The following is a 14702-nucleotide window of genomic DNA, read 5'->3' as shown; positions in this document are numbered from 1 at the left end:
TTTTTTTTTTGATTTTTTGATTTTGTATGTACAAATAAAGTATTTGTTTATAAATCACTGTTTCATCATTTGCTCAGTAGGGCTGTGTTGGCAAGGAACTCACCCTATACAATTAGCTGCAGGGGCCAAAGTATTGCACTTAACATCTTTACAGTTCCACTGCTCAGATTGTTAGATTTTCTTATTGAATTGGTAGGTATTTTGAAAATTGATAATGATTGGTGAAACTTCAGAAAATGTGTGAAGACCATGCTATTTCTTCCTGTACCTTAACGTGTACTTAGTATGCAATACAACACGATGACAATACACAAAGCACATACATGAATCATTGTGTTATAGATCTGTTACTGTACAATAAGCCTACTAATGGTTAGCGAAAGCATGAACAGGAACTCAAGGTGTGTAACAATAGCAACAGAAATAGGTATCAGAAGTTCTGTTTTGAAACGTTGCCTAGTCTGTTAGCCATTGAACAACTCGTCTCTCTCAGTGGGTGAAACACAGTACAGGAATAGGGTTATAATACATGTTCTATAACATGTTTATAACCCTATTCCTTACAATATAACCATATGCAGAGTTTATACTTATGCTAGTACAAAATGAGGGGCATATGTTTCAAAGCCTTCATGGTCAGAGGGCACTTAAAGTTTTAAGGGGTAGACCTAACAGTGATGGGCAAATGTGTGTCAGTATTCAATTTGAACAATAATAGACCTGTTTTACCCAGAATGTAGCCTATTACATCAACATAGTACATCACACCATTCCAGATCTCCTTAAATATCCCATTCTCATAATGTAGCTGTTTTGAAGCACTAAAGCAATGCCTGTACAGTTTGGTGCATACTTTCTAAAGTATTTAGGAAAAAAACCACAAAATGACATAATTATAGTTAATCCCATCCACATGCCATAGGCCTACATGAAGATGTATAGGCTATACATGACTGCGTGGTGGATCTGGTCTCAGAAAATATCACAGAATGAAAGGCCACCAAAATAGGTTAATGCAGTGCACCAGTACTACTGTACAACTTGACTGGTTTGATCACAATGGTACAGATGTCAATTCAGCTCAGATTCTGTGAACAGAGGTGAGCCGCATGGATAACTGCATGGATGGATAAATGTATAGCACCTTTCATGTCATGGAATGCAGGTCAAAGTGCTTTACTAGAGACACACAGATCCCCCATCACTATTCTTCATATATATTTCTCTACGACATTTCTACGCAAACTCTATAATTAGCCAACTAGGGGCCAATTAAGGCACTTCTGGTTGTCGGATTGAGATACAACCTACATATTCTGATTCAGCACCATTGGTTTAGTTGGGGTAGAAGGAGTTTTGGAGCAAAATGACTAAAATTCGACAAAATATGATTTTTTTTAACTTTCAAACAGCAATTTGACCCATTTCTAAGTCTTCTAGACAGTTAAAACTAACACCATTAGATTTCCCTTACTTGACATAGGGGGGGAAGTGTATTTAGAGGAATCCTTAAAAAATTGGATTTTTAGTGGCCTCCAACGCGTTAAAATCAATTAAATTTGTCCGTTTGTTTTGAGCAGGCAATTTTTTTCTTCGTCTCATCAAGCTGAATCCATTGAACTTGATCCTGAGTCTCTACGACACTTCTAACTATCAAAGGTCACGCCCGTGACCCCTGTGCGGCGTCGAGCCGCATCAGGCGCCGTCGAGCCCCTTTTAAGCTATGGTCGACAGGGAAAAAACAAATGTTCTAAAACAAAGGGTGTCTATCCATGTCTGAAGCACGGGGAATCCAATGGAATTGGTTTCAAGTCTCTACGACACTTCTAAATATTTTAGATATTTTTTTAGACACGTTTTTTGGACCCCACAAACACAATTTTTTTTTTTTTTTTACAAAAACTACTTAGTCTGACTCACTTTTTCACGCTGGATTTAATGGAATTGGTCCCGTGGAAAAAAACATTTGTTGTTATTGTTCTAGCCTCTCTAAGGCCTCTAAGTCAAAATCCATTGGATATTAGAGGCCCATCTTTTAGTATGTTATATAGCTTGTCAGGACGAACAATCTGATATGTGTTTCTCCAAACACGGTCATGTGGTTCAGAAAACTAGGGTTAGACTTTAACGCGCGATAGCTCCTCCCACAAAGGTCGAAAATGGGCGTGCTTTACATCCACGCATAGCTATCAATCTGACGAACGCGCCAATATGTGTCTCCCCGCGCACGGACGTGTGGTTCTCAAAATTAGGATTAGCATTTCATCATTCAATACACTGTAAGGTTTATCATGTCTCTAAGGCTTGTGGATTACAGGTCAGAGTTGGACTCTTGCTACGGGTGTCGCACGAGAATGGCGGACCTATCGGAGCGTAGATCTTGGAGAGCTGTACGCGCCCATGTGAATTACTTGGCTGACGGACCTATTGTTCCCGAGCTATCGCGCGTTGAAAACGAACCCTAACGCTAGCCAATTAAGAGAACCGTAAGTCTGTGTGCTGGGAAACACTGTCGAAGGCCGGCGGGGGCAATTCCTGCTAGGACTGGCAGGTAGGGCACAGGGGTCGGCTTCAGGCAGCCAGTTAGGATCCGAAGAGCATTATTGATGACAGGGTCAACCTTCCTCACGTGTGGGGTGTACAGTACACTACAGAGGCTCTATACATCTACGGCATAGGCGACAACCTCAGTCCTCTTGGCATTCAGCCGGATGGTGTACAGTACAGGACTGTTCAGTACAGTGCTAAACTGAGGAATCCTTGTTGTTCCCTTCCTTACACTCCTCTACACCCAGCAGCACAATATTGTGGCCTTGCTATGCATCCCATCTGTAATACTTTATATAAATATACCCCTAATGCATTCAATGCGTTCAATCCCCGGCCGGGTCATACCAAAGACCCAGTGCCTCCCTGCTTGGCACTCAGCATCAAGGGTTGGATTGGGGGTAAGTCCCTGTGACATACTAGTGTCATGTCCAGGGGGTGTACATCAAGCTGCCTCACGCTACAGAAACAGGAGATAGGCTCCTGCCCTATGGGCCTCATGGCTCATCAAGGCTACTTACTTATATTTATACTCATAATGCTTTATAACTATAATAAATAATTATAAAGCATTTTATAATTACTTAAGATCACATATCATTATTATTACTGGTCACTCGCACTAAATTTCATTATTCATAGTTGTAATACATATTATAAACATTTATAAAGCTTTATAATCACTGTTATAATGCATATAGGGTGACTGCAGAGTTCAAAAGTTCATTACAATATCTATGACAACCTAGCATCCACAACATCCAACATCAAAATCATTATACAATTGCATATGGTAACTTGCAATGGGCCTCGATTTAGAAGAGAAGCAACAGTACCCATGTACTTGTCTTACTTCAGTAGAGAGCAGTGGTCATCAAAGGTTCTTAATGGCCTTAAATTGTCACTTTAGAGATGTGCAGCCTATACACATGTACTGTATGTTGAGAGAGAAAACCATGCAATTTTTTCCAAGACATTCTGCATGCAGCAGCATCCACTCTTAAATCCCTAGACTCTGTTTATCGATTCGATTTATTACAGGTGATAGCTATGGTACTCACCATTGTATCTTATATACCAAGGTTGGATGGTCCTCCCTGACAGAGAGACGATAACTGCATTGGCACCTGTTCTTGTATAAAGTCATGCTTGGAGATTGTCCTAAATACATCATTTCTGAAATGGGACTCTGAACCCTATCACACCAGATCAAGAAATGTCCCCAAAAGTTAACTCTGAACTTGGTAGATCTGCTTTTGGCCTCTGTGGCCCTAATACATGGAATCACCTGCAAACTACATTACAATTGACCACATTGGTACCCCTGGGTCGTTTTAAAACCTTGGTGAGCATACTAGCATACTATTACTCGACACTGAGAAAGATCACACCCGTGTGAAGTAAGTGGTGCAACTCCGTGTGGGGTGGGGGGAGTTCCAGACAAACAGGAACACACCCAGGGTGAGGGTGACAGTTACCGTGTGGGGGTCTCTCTACTGTACCCACTACTGTACTGGCACACCTGAAATCACCATATATACAGTTAATATGTGCGTGTGTGTTTGTGTGCATGTTAGGTTGCGCACAGGTGGTGAAAAAAACCCCATGCTGTTTTCATGCTCAGACGCACCCAGGCAGGCAGGCAGGCAGGCAGGCACCCACACACACTCACTTAAGGAAGTGGTTTGCACCACTAATGAGTTAAATTACTGTAATTTCGAGAATAAAAAAAAACTTGAATGAATTAATGAATTTTATGGCCAAAAACAGACAACTCAGCTATGTTGCAAAACAAGGAGTTTTCAGTACAATAAAACATTGAGAACCCATTGGAGAAGAACGCTATTAAGAACATCTAAAGTTACATCAATATTAAAAATGCAGATTACAAAAACACAGAAAATAGATGGACATATGGATGTTACTGTCGTCGCAAAAATAGCCGATCTACAAGCTCAAAACGTGACATTGTGACGCGTTTTGAGCTTGTAGATCATCTATTTTTACTATATTTGAATTGAAATCCTGAAAAGTAAAAGCTAATACATTGGACATGAAGACAATGTATTACTAGTCATTAAGCTACTAATTTATAGATTGAAGTATTTAGTAGGATTTCAAAGTCAAGAAATTACAAATAGGTTATTAAAAAGCAAGGCAGTTTTATTTGTATAGCACATTTCAACAAGGGAATTCAACATGCTTTACACAGATCAACAAGCAAAGGTAGTACTATTGATGCTCCAAATGAGTCAAGGATGCATTTTTCCCTGTATAATAGGCCTACAAATAGCCATCTCCTTTTTAAAAAGGTAAATAAATGTAATAGCTCTACAATAATGAAATTACGACCGATATCCGAGCTACGATTAATCACAGGGTCATATTTGCCGATACAGATTCTGACTGATTCCGATATTATACAGAATACCACAATGGAAACAAGCCATGGCCCTATAGGGGCTTAGCCCAAAGCCTGTTAAGTATTCAATCAATAAATATACAGTGAGGACCTTTAGTCGTAGGCTCACCTTCCATCCGAGAATGAACACAGAGCAGTATACACTCTCCTTTCTGCCTGCTTATGGTCCTGTGTCTGAAGTCTATGGTCTTGTTGTGATTATGTCCAGTTGTGTCCAATGTGTTTTTCTGTTGTTTATTTTTACATTATGCTGCTGTTTGTATTGTAGAGAGATTTGTATTGTAGAGACAGGCCTAAACATTCTCCCCCTCCTCCCCCCACACACAGGAACAGTTGACATAATAATGTCAAAACTGTAATAATTTTGGAAATATTAAAATTTGAAATTGACATTATGCTGAACGAATGCAACGGGAGCACGTCTGACCCAACACTGCAGCAAATCGCCAAAAACAGCAAGCATAAATGAAAACTGAACTGACATGTGTTGATCGGAGATCCATCTGCATCTATGAGGAAAAGGGGGTATATTCAAACGTTTTGAACGTTTTCGAAACCTTGCATGGTTTCCTCCGGCATCGGTGTATAAATGTGTGTGTGAATGTAATGCACAATCTATGTAAAGCACCTTGGATAAAGGCGCTATATAAGTACCATTTTAAAAATGAGACAGCCAAAAAGTAAAATGACATTTACAACAGGTCTTTCTGGAAAAACCTTCAAACACCGCTTCATGTCATTGCGCTTGTGTGTAGTGTACACAGTCCGTTCAGCGCAGGACGTTCCTGAGCCGTGCGCACGTTAGGGGTGCCCCCAGTCAAACAATACCGTGAAAAAAAGCAAATAAAATAATCCACTCCAAAAGGAGAAAAAAAGCAAATAAAATAATCCACTGGTCAACCTTGTATACATCCCAGGCAATATGTAGTCTCATATCTCAGTGTCCTCCTCGTCGTCGTCATCGTCCGAGCTTTCTGGTTGACACTCTCTTTCCTCCTCCATCTCTGCCTCCTGTTCTTCCAACAGTTGGAGACTTGGCCCCAGAATGGCCTTGTAGGCTCTCCCTGCAATCTGCTGCTTGAGTTTAAGGTCCTCCAATCTTCTCTTGAGCAGACAGATTAGGCCCCTCGAACCCTCCTCGGTCAATACATTTGGAAAAGCTAGAATATATACACAAGAACATTAATGGAATTCAATTCAAACCACACATGTTAAAATGAACGGTAACGAAAAACCAACATGTCTCTCACTTGGACAATTTCATAAAAAGACAGATGGAGTTGTACTTACTTCCCGTCTGTGACAAGACAGTTCCCATCTGTGTTTGCACTTTTGCTACAGAGTCCTTTAAGAAGGCACAGTGTTGCATCATCTCCTTTACCAGAATCTGCTTTTCCTCTGCCAGTCGTGACAGAAGCATCACCTGGTCAAAAAGCTGTTTCTTGCAGAGGATGTTGACACCATCTGTGATATGACAACATTAATAATGAAAACATTGAATTATTAATTATAAATAAATACAAAAAGTCATCTCAAACGAGCTCACAAAGTCTAATAGAGATACCGGTATTATAATAAACACCTGTGTTCTGTTCCTGCCATGGCCATATCATGCTCTCCACAGCTTTGTTGGACAGTTTCTGCACAACAGTGCTTATATCCACAGGGGTTGCATCAGGTTGTTGGTTGTACCTATAATGTAAAATATTAATACCAGGCAGGGTGAAGTGTTGAGAATGAAGATTAAGCCAGAACAGCATACAGATCAACAAGCCTCCTGGCCTGTTCCCCAAACCCAATCTAATGTGCTATACTGTAAATACCTGGTCATAAAAGGATATATTCTAAAGATGAGACAAATACACTTCGCTGACAGAGTGATAGTAAGCATGGAGGACCACTGTGGTCTAGTCAGCAAGCTCTCTCACCAATGTGCCATTTCAGACTGGACTATTGAATGGAAGGCAGAGAAATACACCAATATATTTGGCAATCGATTTAGGATTCGAAAATATCTATTACATACCTCTGGACATCATCCAACAAGCGTTTCTTCTCCTGGCCAATCTTCTGGGTGATTTTCTGACGCCTTTTGTTGCGATCTGCAAAATAGTATTACAAAAAGCTGTGATTTGGGCTCTGTCCAGTAAATGAATGAAATGTATTATGTATAGTTATAGTTTTACAGGCAATGTAAGTTTTGCCCTCTTGATTAATTGGTTTGCAATTTAATTGCTGTGTAACGAACAAAACTGACATACTGCAAGAGCCAGCAAAATAATTTCACAATACATACCATTCTGTCTGTAGAGGTAGTGTTTCTTCTGACAGATGCTCACAAAAAGCGAGTCAATGGAGAGCTGCAAACAATGCATCTCTGATGACACAGAACTGGCTGCTGCACTTCCTAAGAAACAAAAAAGTGTTCACACAAGTTCTAAAAATGTACTCATTGTCAGCCGTCAGATTGATTCTTCCCCACACACATTGATGCGTGTTGTCCATGTGAGGACATTGTTCTTACCGGTACTGGCCCACTGCTTCACATCAATGACCCACTGTTGCAGCATGTCATCTGTGCACTTAAACTGTTCCTGCAGCTTCCCGAGTCCCTCCGTTACCTCCAAAGTCTTCTCGACAGTCTGCAAAATTGCAATACAGAACACTGTAATTTACAAATGTGTTCATGAAATAGCATTTGAAGTTGAATCATGATCAGAGTTACACATTACGTTTTTTTAACAAAAGAACATACCTTTTTGTATCTGGAAGACAAAGCGGAGTGTAGGCCAATGGCTTTACGGAGATTCCACCCCATGGCATGGACCGCAAGCATGTCAGTTCTTACTGTAACACAAATCCAAATAAGATTGTTGAAAATGTTTAGTGTACCTTTGCAGGCTAAAAGTAGCAGGGGGTTAAATAAGCTTACAAACCTGACTTCATCATATACTTGGTGGTCAGGGCACATCTGGACAGGAAACTGTTGACCTGCTCAACCTCTTCACCGAGAGTGGTCCCAACTCCCTCCTGGTTCCTCGCATTCCACTGGATCTATAGGAAGTATGAACAGTGTGGCCAGACGCATGGTCAATATTGATGCATAGCCATAGGTTACTATGGTTATATAGTTTGGGTCAGTTCAGACCATTGTTCTGTGGCTAACATTGCCATGCATTGTGACAATCTAATTTACATCATCAAGCAGTATGACGCATCACCTCGCATTTTGTAGTGTGTGCTTTAGCATGCATGACAGACAAGCACGGTTTCATGCTCAGAAGGGGTTGAAGATGGGCCAGGTTCTCCGACACCTTCGCCAGGTAAGGTACGTATCTGCAGGTCACATCCATGGCCAAGAATGTGGCACTCTTGTACTCTTGCTGGAGAAACATCGGGTAGGCAAAGATTTCTCCTCTGTACATATTCAGACCTTTGGAGGGGAGGGGTGATTAGGAGCATATTATTGTGCTTTAGATAATCATGATATCTTTTTGTATGTTCAATTTATCATCAATACTAATACTAACCTCTAAGAAGGAATCCGTGCCTACAAACGGCAACTTCAATGCCTTCTTCGTCCAACCTGTTGGCCTGCTTGGACGTCTCCCTAGCAGCTCTCCAGTGCGAATTCCCACACGTCGCTTTTCCCGCAGTCTACCAAAGCACATAGTTAGAATATACAGTATTAATAGTTAGACAATAGATAGCAGGGCTCAATACTGAAACATACAGTCAAGACTTTTTTTTGGCTGAGCCATGTTTCACTTGTTTAAAACTTACACTTGTTACAACTCCTCTGACCTCCTCAACAAAAGTTGACACCTCAGAGTCTTTTGCCAAGAACAAGCCATCAAAGAACCCTGGCTCTTCACTCCTACATACACACATTTTCAAAACAAGGTCACAAAGTAACAGTTATTACATTCAACAGCTGAAGTGTCATCTTAAATAAATAAAAAACATTACGATAGTGTTTATAGGAAAGACAAACTAACTGTTTTTTTTGCTGGAACCTGTACAGTTTTCTGTTGCCATCAACTGAAACAGCCAGCATGTCCGGGGTGCAAGCAGGACAGACAAAGCGTTGTTCATCTCCGTGAAGCTGGTTCTCAACAGACTTGCAGTACATATACTGCAGAAAGCTTGTCTGAAAAGAACCTGCATTCACTTTGCCAGTCTGAAAAGATATAATAATTAATATGACTGCTACATAAATAAAATTAAATAAACTGGCTTAACGACATGACAAACTAATTACTCACTCTTCCAAACTGCTTTGTCCTCTGGTCCAACATGGTTGTGAAGGCTTGTCTAGACAACGCTGGAGCTGATGTCTTCATTGCCTCAAAGGAGTGGAAGACATCCTGGTGGAACAGTGTCTGGGCTTGCATGGTTCCAGGCCAGTAGCCACTTCTGACAAAGTCCCTGACCTCCGGAGACCACTGCTTAGAGCACTGTTTGCACGACAGCACTGGGAGGCGAAGATCATAGCGGCCTGAGAGTAAATGAGACATAGCAAGGAACTTAAGTAATGTCTATTAAACACATACGGTGTGTGCATCTACATAGATGAAGACTTAAATTCCTACCATTTATGGAAACCAGTATGATGGCTCTACCAGCTGAGACTGAAACATCAAACGTGTCACAGGTGCATATCTTTCCAGGATATGCTGTTGGCAGCAAACAATCTGAAGGGGCAAAGGACAATCAGGATGAAATGTTTGGGTTGTGTGAAGGTACTGGGATAACAGGTTATAATGAGCCAATGTTGTCTGTTAATTGAAAAAGAGACCTTGTTCACAGATGATGTATTTCCCATCACTGAGATTCACCGACTCTGTTGGGGGAATGTATTTATAATAACCACACATGGTGGTTTGCCTATTGTGCAGAGTGTGACGTTCATGTACCAAACGATCACACTCTGCACAAAACGACTCTGAAGGCATACATTCCCCACAACGGATGACAGCTTCTCTCAAGTGACAGTGTTGACACGTCCTCTCCACGATGTTCTCCGCTGACAACACGTTGTCCACATTGTGGTCTCTTGCCTGTTGCCAGCCTAGTTGGACATCTTTCTGCCTTTGACTCCAAGTGTGAGACTGTGTTGGCTGCTCTACACAATCATACGCAGTGTCCTGAAGAAGCTCTTCGAGCATCTGCCTATTAAAATCTTCAGGGAGAGAAACACAAGAAAAATAAAACATCACTGCCATAGTCTTCTTTGAGGAATTTATTTTAAGTACATTTATACTTACCAGGTTCTTGGTAACCGAGCCATGGTGTTGACACAGATGGTGTAGTGGACGTAGATGGTGTAGTGGATGTACCAACTGGAGAAACAGCAACCACATTAGACCAAATATGTTCAAACTCTTTGCCAGCATAAATCAAAACAATAACAGACACTATCAAATGATTACCCTATACATACTCCAACCACTTCAATCCATCAAAATCACTCTCCATAGATGGAGACTAACCATAAGATGAAGCCTTTCTCCTGCGTTTGCTGGTTTTTACACGAATCCCATCAGCATCCCTCATCGACCAGCTAACTTCAGGCTTCTGAGTTGTCGCTGTAGCTTGGCTGGTAGCTTGGCCTTTAGCTCTCTATACGGAGATGTCATGAAATGTAGAGAAATGGGCATCAACTAACTGGAGTTAAAATTATTTCACATGCATGTACAACGAGAATGTACTTACCTCCGTCTCAACAAACGCATCCGCAACCTCAGCAAGCGCTTCCAGTCTCTCCTTGGCGGACAATGGCTCGCTCTTTCTGCGTGTCGACATTTTACTGAAACAAAAATATTGGGAACAGTCAGCAACCAAACAGATATAAATACACAGACAAAACATGTGAAATTTCTCTCGTTTGTTTTGTCCACTCCCTATGGAGCATTTATGGATATGGGCCTTAACAGGACCTTATTACCTACAAATGTCTGTACAGGGACCTAAATTGATAGCAGTCAGGAGGATGAGGCTAGTCATCGAGACAGAACTCCCTGGAAAAAAGCTTGTGCTGTGGTAACCAACACAAAGCTGGCATCAATCAGTAGGACATCACATTCTCAGAAGTTGAAGCCGTTTTAAAGGACCCACTTTTAGGCCAGTGCAACAGAGCATGCTTGCACTGGCCTTCCTTTTAGTCCCCTTCAGCCTATCCCAGTGTTGATTGTCAATTTAGTATAGGCCCTACCTGTGTGTGCGCCATCTGTTATCCCTGTGTCTATTTAAACCCCGCATTTGCATTGTATTCTTGTTGGTTTCTAGCTCCCTGGTGAGTGAGTCTGTCCTGTATTCGGAAAGTCCTGTTATTTACCCGTTTTCCCATTTATGGAAGTTCCTGTGTTTTGTTAAGACATCCTTCTAAGTTTACTTGTTCTGCCTGCTGTCGCTTTTGGGTCCAACATACTCATTCGTAACAGATAAAGCCCTTTGAATGAAGGTGTGTGTGTGCGTGTGCGTGCTCCATATTTCTCCTTACCTTAATTCTCTTCCCTTCCCTTCCCTTCTCTTCTCTTCTCTTCTCTTCTCTTCTCCTCCTCCTCCTCTTCTTTTCTTCTCTTCTCTTCTCTTCTCTTCTCTTCTCTTCTGTGAAAATGAACGGTAGATATATTGGGAACAGTCAGTATAAATACACAGACAAAACATGTGAAATTTCTCTCGTTTGTTTTGTCCACTCCCTATGGAGCATTTATGGATATGGGCCTTAACAGGACCTTATTACCTACACATGTCTGTACAGGGACCTAAATTGATAGCAGTCAGGAGGATGAGGCTAGTCATCGAGACAGAACTCCCTGGAAAAAAGCTTGTGCTGTGGTAACCAACTCAAAGCTGGCATCAATCAGTAGGACATCCCAGACTTACCTCTGGAATCTGGACGTAGACAGATGCTGGTGTGGGAAGCACTAAGGAGATGGTCAGATGTCTGGAGAATTAGGATGACTGGAGACTCCAATGACGGGCTTGTCTGGAAAGAAGACACACAGACACAGAATTACCATACATAACTACTACACCATACTGTATTCCTAACTACTCCAGCACGTAAATGCAGAGCTAACCATGCTCATGAACACAGCAGAAAACAGCTTTTACCATGTATTTTTCTACCTCTATTGCCAACTTTATTCTATTGTATTTGTTTTAATACAATGACTCTTTAGATTTACCATAAGCAATGTCAACATACGGTAATACACCACATGCATAGAAACCGTAATCGAGGATCATAGCCTATAGGTAAACCAAGAACGTATCAGTACAAAGGTTGAATATAGATAATAATAAAAGTACATTGAAACTATAACCCGGGGCCTATAAATCCTATAGAGCCATAAGAGCCATGGCCTAATACGCAAGCAGCACCGTATAGCCTACACTATTGATTGATTGAAATATATATTAACAGTTTGCAGAATTACAGTACATTTCGAGCACAAACTCAATACAAAGACTGTTAACTGTGAGTGGACGACCCAATTAAGCATTACACTTGTTTACAAGAGGGTTCATCAAAACATTTAGAGACGTACAAATAGACACTTCTATATAGTCAAAGAACAGAACAGGAATTCATCATAAGGGAGGTAAAACGGTAATGCTAACAACAACAATAGCATGCTAACGAGCTCTGTAAATAGTAGTTAGTAGCTAGCTTAGCCTAATATTTAGACTCCCGTAGACGCATTCATCGATTCTGCTTGAAAACGAATATATTTAGAATACGAGTCTAAATCTTAGGCTAGCTAGCTACTAACTACTATTTACAGAGATCGTTAGCATGCTATTGTTGTTGTTGGCATTCCCTTTAACTATGGACCACTGCTAGCAGCTAACATGCTACTAACACTGAAAAAACATTTATACAGTTGTGATTTATAGCAACAAATCTTACCTTGGCTCGAATATTCACCTGTACAATAAACAGACTGGCTGGTAGTGGGTACTATAGGCTGTGGCTAGGCTAAGTAAGCAAAGTCTGAGGACAACCATTCACGACAACAAAAACAACGCAATGAATGTTATTATGCAAAAACATTAGGATTAGCCTGGCAGCAAAAACACTTCCGGTTCCGGTTCCGGTAAACATTTATTTTTTTAAATAAATACAATCCAGAGTGATTTACAGTAAGCAAGAACAACACCTGGTACATCTAATACATAGAAATAGTCATCAAACATCATCAGTAGCGATTAAAATATGATTTTATTGAGTATTGTTTAAAATATCGCAAACGTACGAGTCCAAATAGGTGATTATGCACGGGACCAGGGCACTTCCGGTCAAAAATAATATCAAAAAGATTTATTCTTATTAATGAATATAATAATAACACTCCATAGCGATTTGCAGTAAGCAAGAACAACACCTGGGACATCAAATACATAGAAATAGTCATCAATAAATCATCAGTAGCGAGATTTGATATTGTTTAATATCGCAAACGAATCGACACGAGCAACGTATAGAAGTGAACGGGGAGGAAATTTAGTAGATATACACGGATTGTCCTCGTGACGTCACCGACGAGAAACGTATAGAAGTGAACGGGGAGGAAATAAAGTACATATCCACGGAATGTCGGGGAATCTAGTGTCATATGCACGCATTTCCAGTGTGCCAATCCGTGCTATTTCACCGTATTTGGGGGAGACCGGGTTGGTATTAACACTCTGTCTGACTGCCTTGTCCTGAATACTGGCGTCTCACAGGGGTGCGTTCTATCTCCTCTGTTATTCTCCCTATACACAAATGAGTTGAAATACAACAACAAAGAGTTCTCTCTCATAAAGTACGCTGATGACCTGATGGCCTTGGTTGCCTGCCTGCAGGACGTTTCCAGTGCCTCTTACTCCCAGCACATCGACCCGTATTGCCACCTGGTTTGACAGCAGCTTCCTTGACCTTAATGCACTGACTAAGACCAAGGGGAGCTGTGTTTGGGAGGGGGGTCAAGAGCAGAGGGCTCATGGTCCATCTTTAGGCCTGTTACTATGATGAGTGGGGAGGAAGTGGAGCAGGTTAGTGACTTTAATTATCTGGGAACAACCATAGACAATAAACTCACCTTTCAGACCAATGCAGATAACATCTACAAAAAGGCAAGGCAGCGGCTTGAGAAGTTTTAAAGTAAACACACCCTGATCATGTAATGGACTATACGTCACTCACGGAGAGTGTTCTCACTTTTGTGTCCTGGTATGGGAATCTCTCAGTTAGAGATAAAAACAAGCTTATCCAGGTAGTCAACCAGGCAAGTAAGATCATTGGAGACAAACAATTGCACCTTCAGGACATATACGGTACAACCGCTCCGTAACTAAAAAAGCAATTCAGATTTACAATGATTCTACCCACCCTCTTCGCTCTGAATTTGACTTGTTGCCAACGGGCAGGAGACTTAGGGCAAAATTTGCTAAAAAGAAGGGTTACAACAAGACTTTGTTTGTGCCAACTGCTGTATATCTACTGCATATTATGTAATGGACAATAAAGTTTTCTTTATATTTATCTTTTAAAGCAATGTTTAATTCAAGATGTCACAGATAAATACTGCACTACCCACAACGCTAAAGTGACTATGGGAATATAGAACTATATAACACTTATTTTAACAAAGAAATATCACTGAGAGTACCTTTAACTTGATCTCTGAACTATTACGCCAGGGCTCCACCGGACGCGTTGCGTCTCCGTCGTGTGCGGGGC

At 41.0% G+C, this 14702-nt stretch overlaps 1 protein-coding gene across 1 annotated transcript; it reads right to left on the bottom strand.

Moving 5' to 3' along the window:
* Positions 1-5395: 5395 nt before the first annotated feature.
* Positions 5396-10777, bottom strand: LOC306924485 (uncharacterized protein). Its single transcript, XM_079503008.1, has 18 exons — positions 10685-10777; positions 10462-10591; positions 10237-10311; positions 9768-10151; positions 9562-9663; positions 9235-9467; positions 8968-9149; positions 8753-8846; positions 8500-8626; positions 8191-8402; positions 7906-8023; positions 7725-7816; positions 7494-7611; positions 7266-7376; positions 6996-7071; positions 6552-6661; positions 6260-6433; positions 5396-6129 (listed from the first exon to the last, which is right to left on the bottom strand). Exons 1-18 carry the CDS (start codon positions 10772-10774, stop codon positions 5900-5902), a joined length of 2658 nt encoding a protein of 885 aa, XP_079359134.1. The 5' UTR covers positions 10775-10777; the 3' UTR covers positions 5396-5899.
* Between the last annotated feature and the right edge of the window lie 3925 nt (positions 10778-14702).

This window comes from Electrona antarctica (assembly GCF_951216825.1).
Source record: "Electrona antarctica genome assembly, chromosome: 6".
Taxonomy (NCBI): Eukaryota; Metazoa; Chordata; class Actinopteri; order Myctophiformes; family Myctophidae; genus Electrona; species Electrona antarctica.
Note: the sequence above shows the minus strand (reverse complement) of the source record. Positions and strands in the feature narration are given on the sequence as shown.

Coding starts and splice junctions, on each gene's coding strand:
- LOC306924485 (XM_079503008.1), bottom strand. CDS start 10,774: ATGTCGACACGCAGAAAGAGCGAGCCATTGTCCGCCAAGGAGAGACTG. Junction 8,403..8,499: donor GCACGGATTCCTTCTTAGAG/GTTAGTATTAGT, acceptor TCCCCTCCAAAG/GTCTGAATATGTACAGAGGA. Junction 7,377..7,493: donor GAAGCAGTGGGCCAGTACCG/GTAAGAACAATG, acceptor TTTGTTTCTTAG/GAAGTGCAGCAGCCAGTTCT.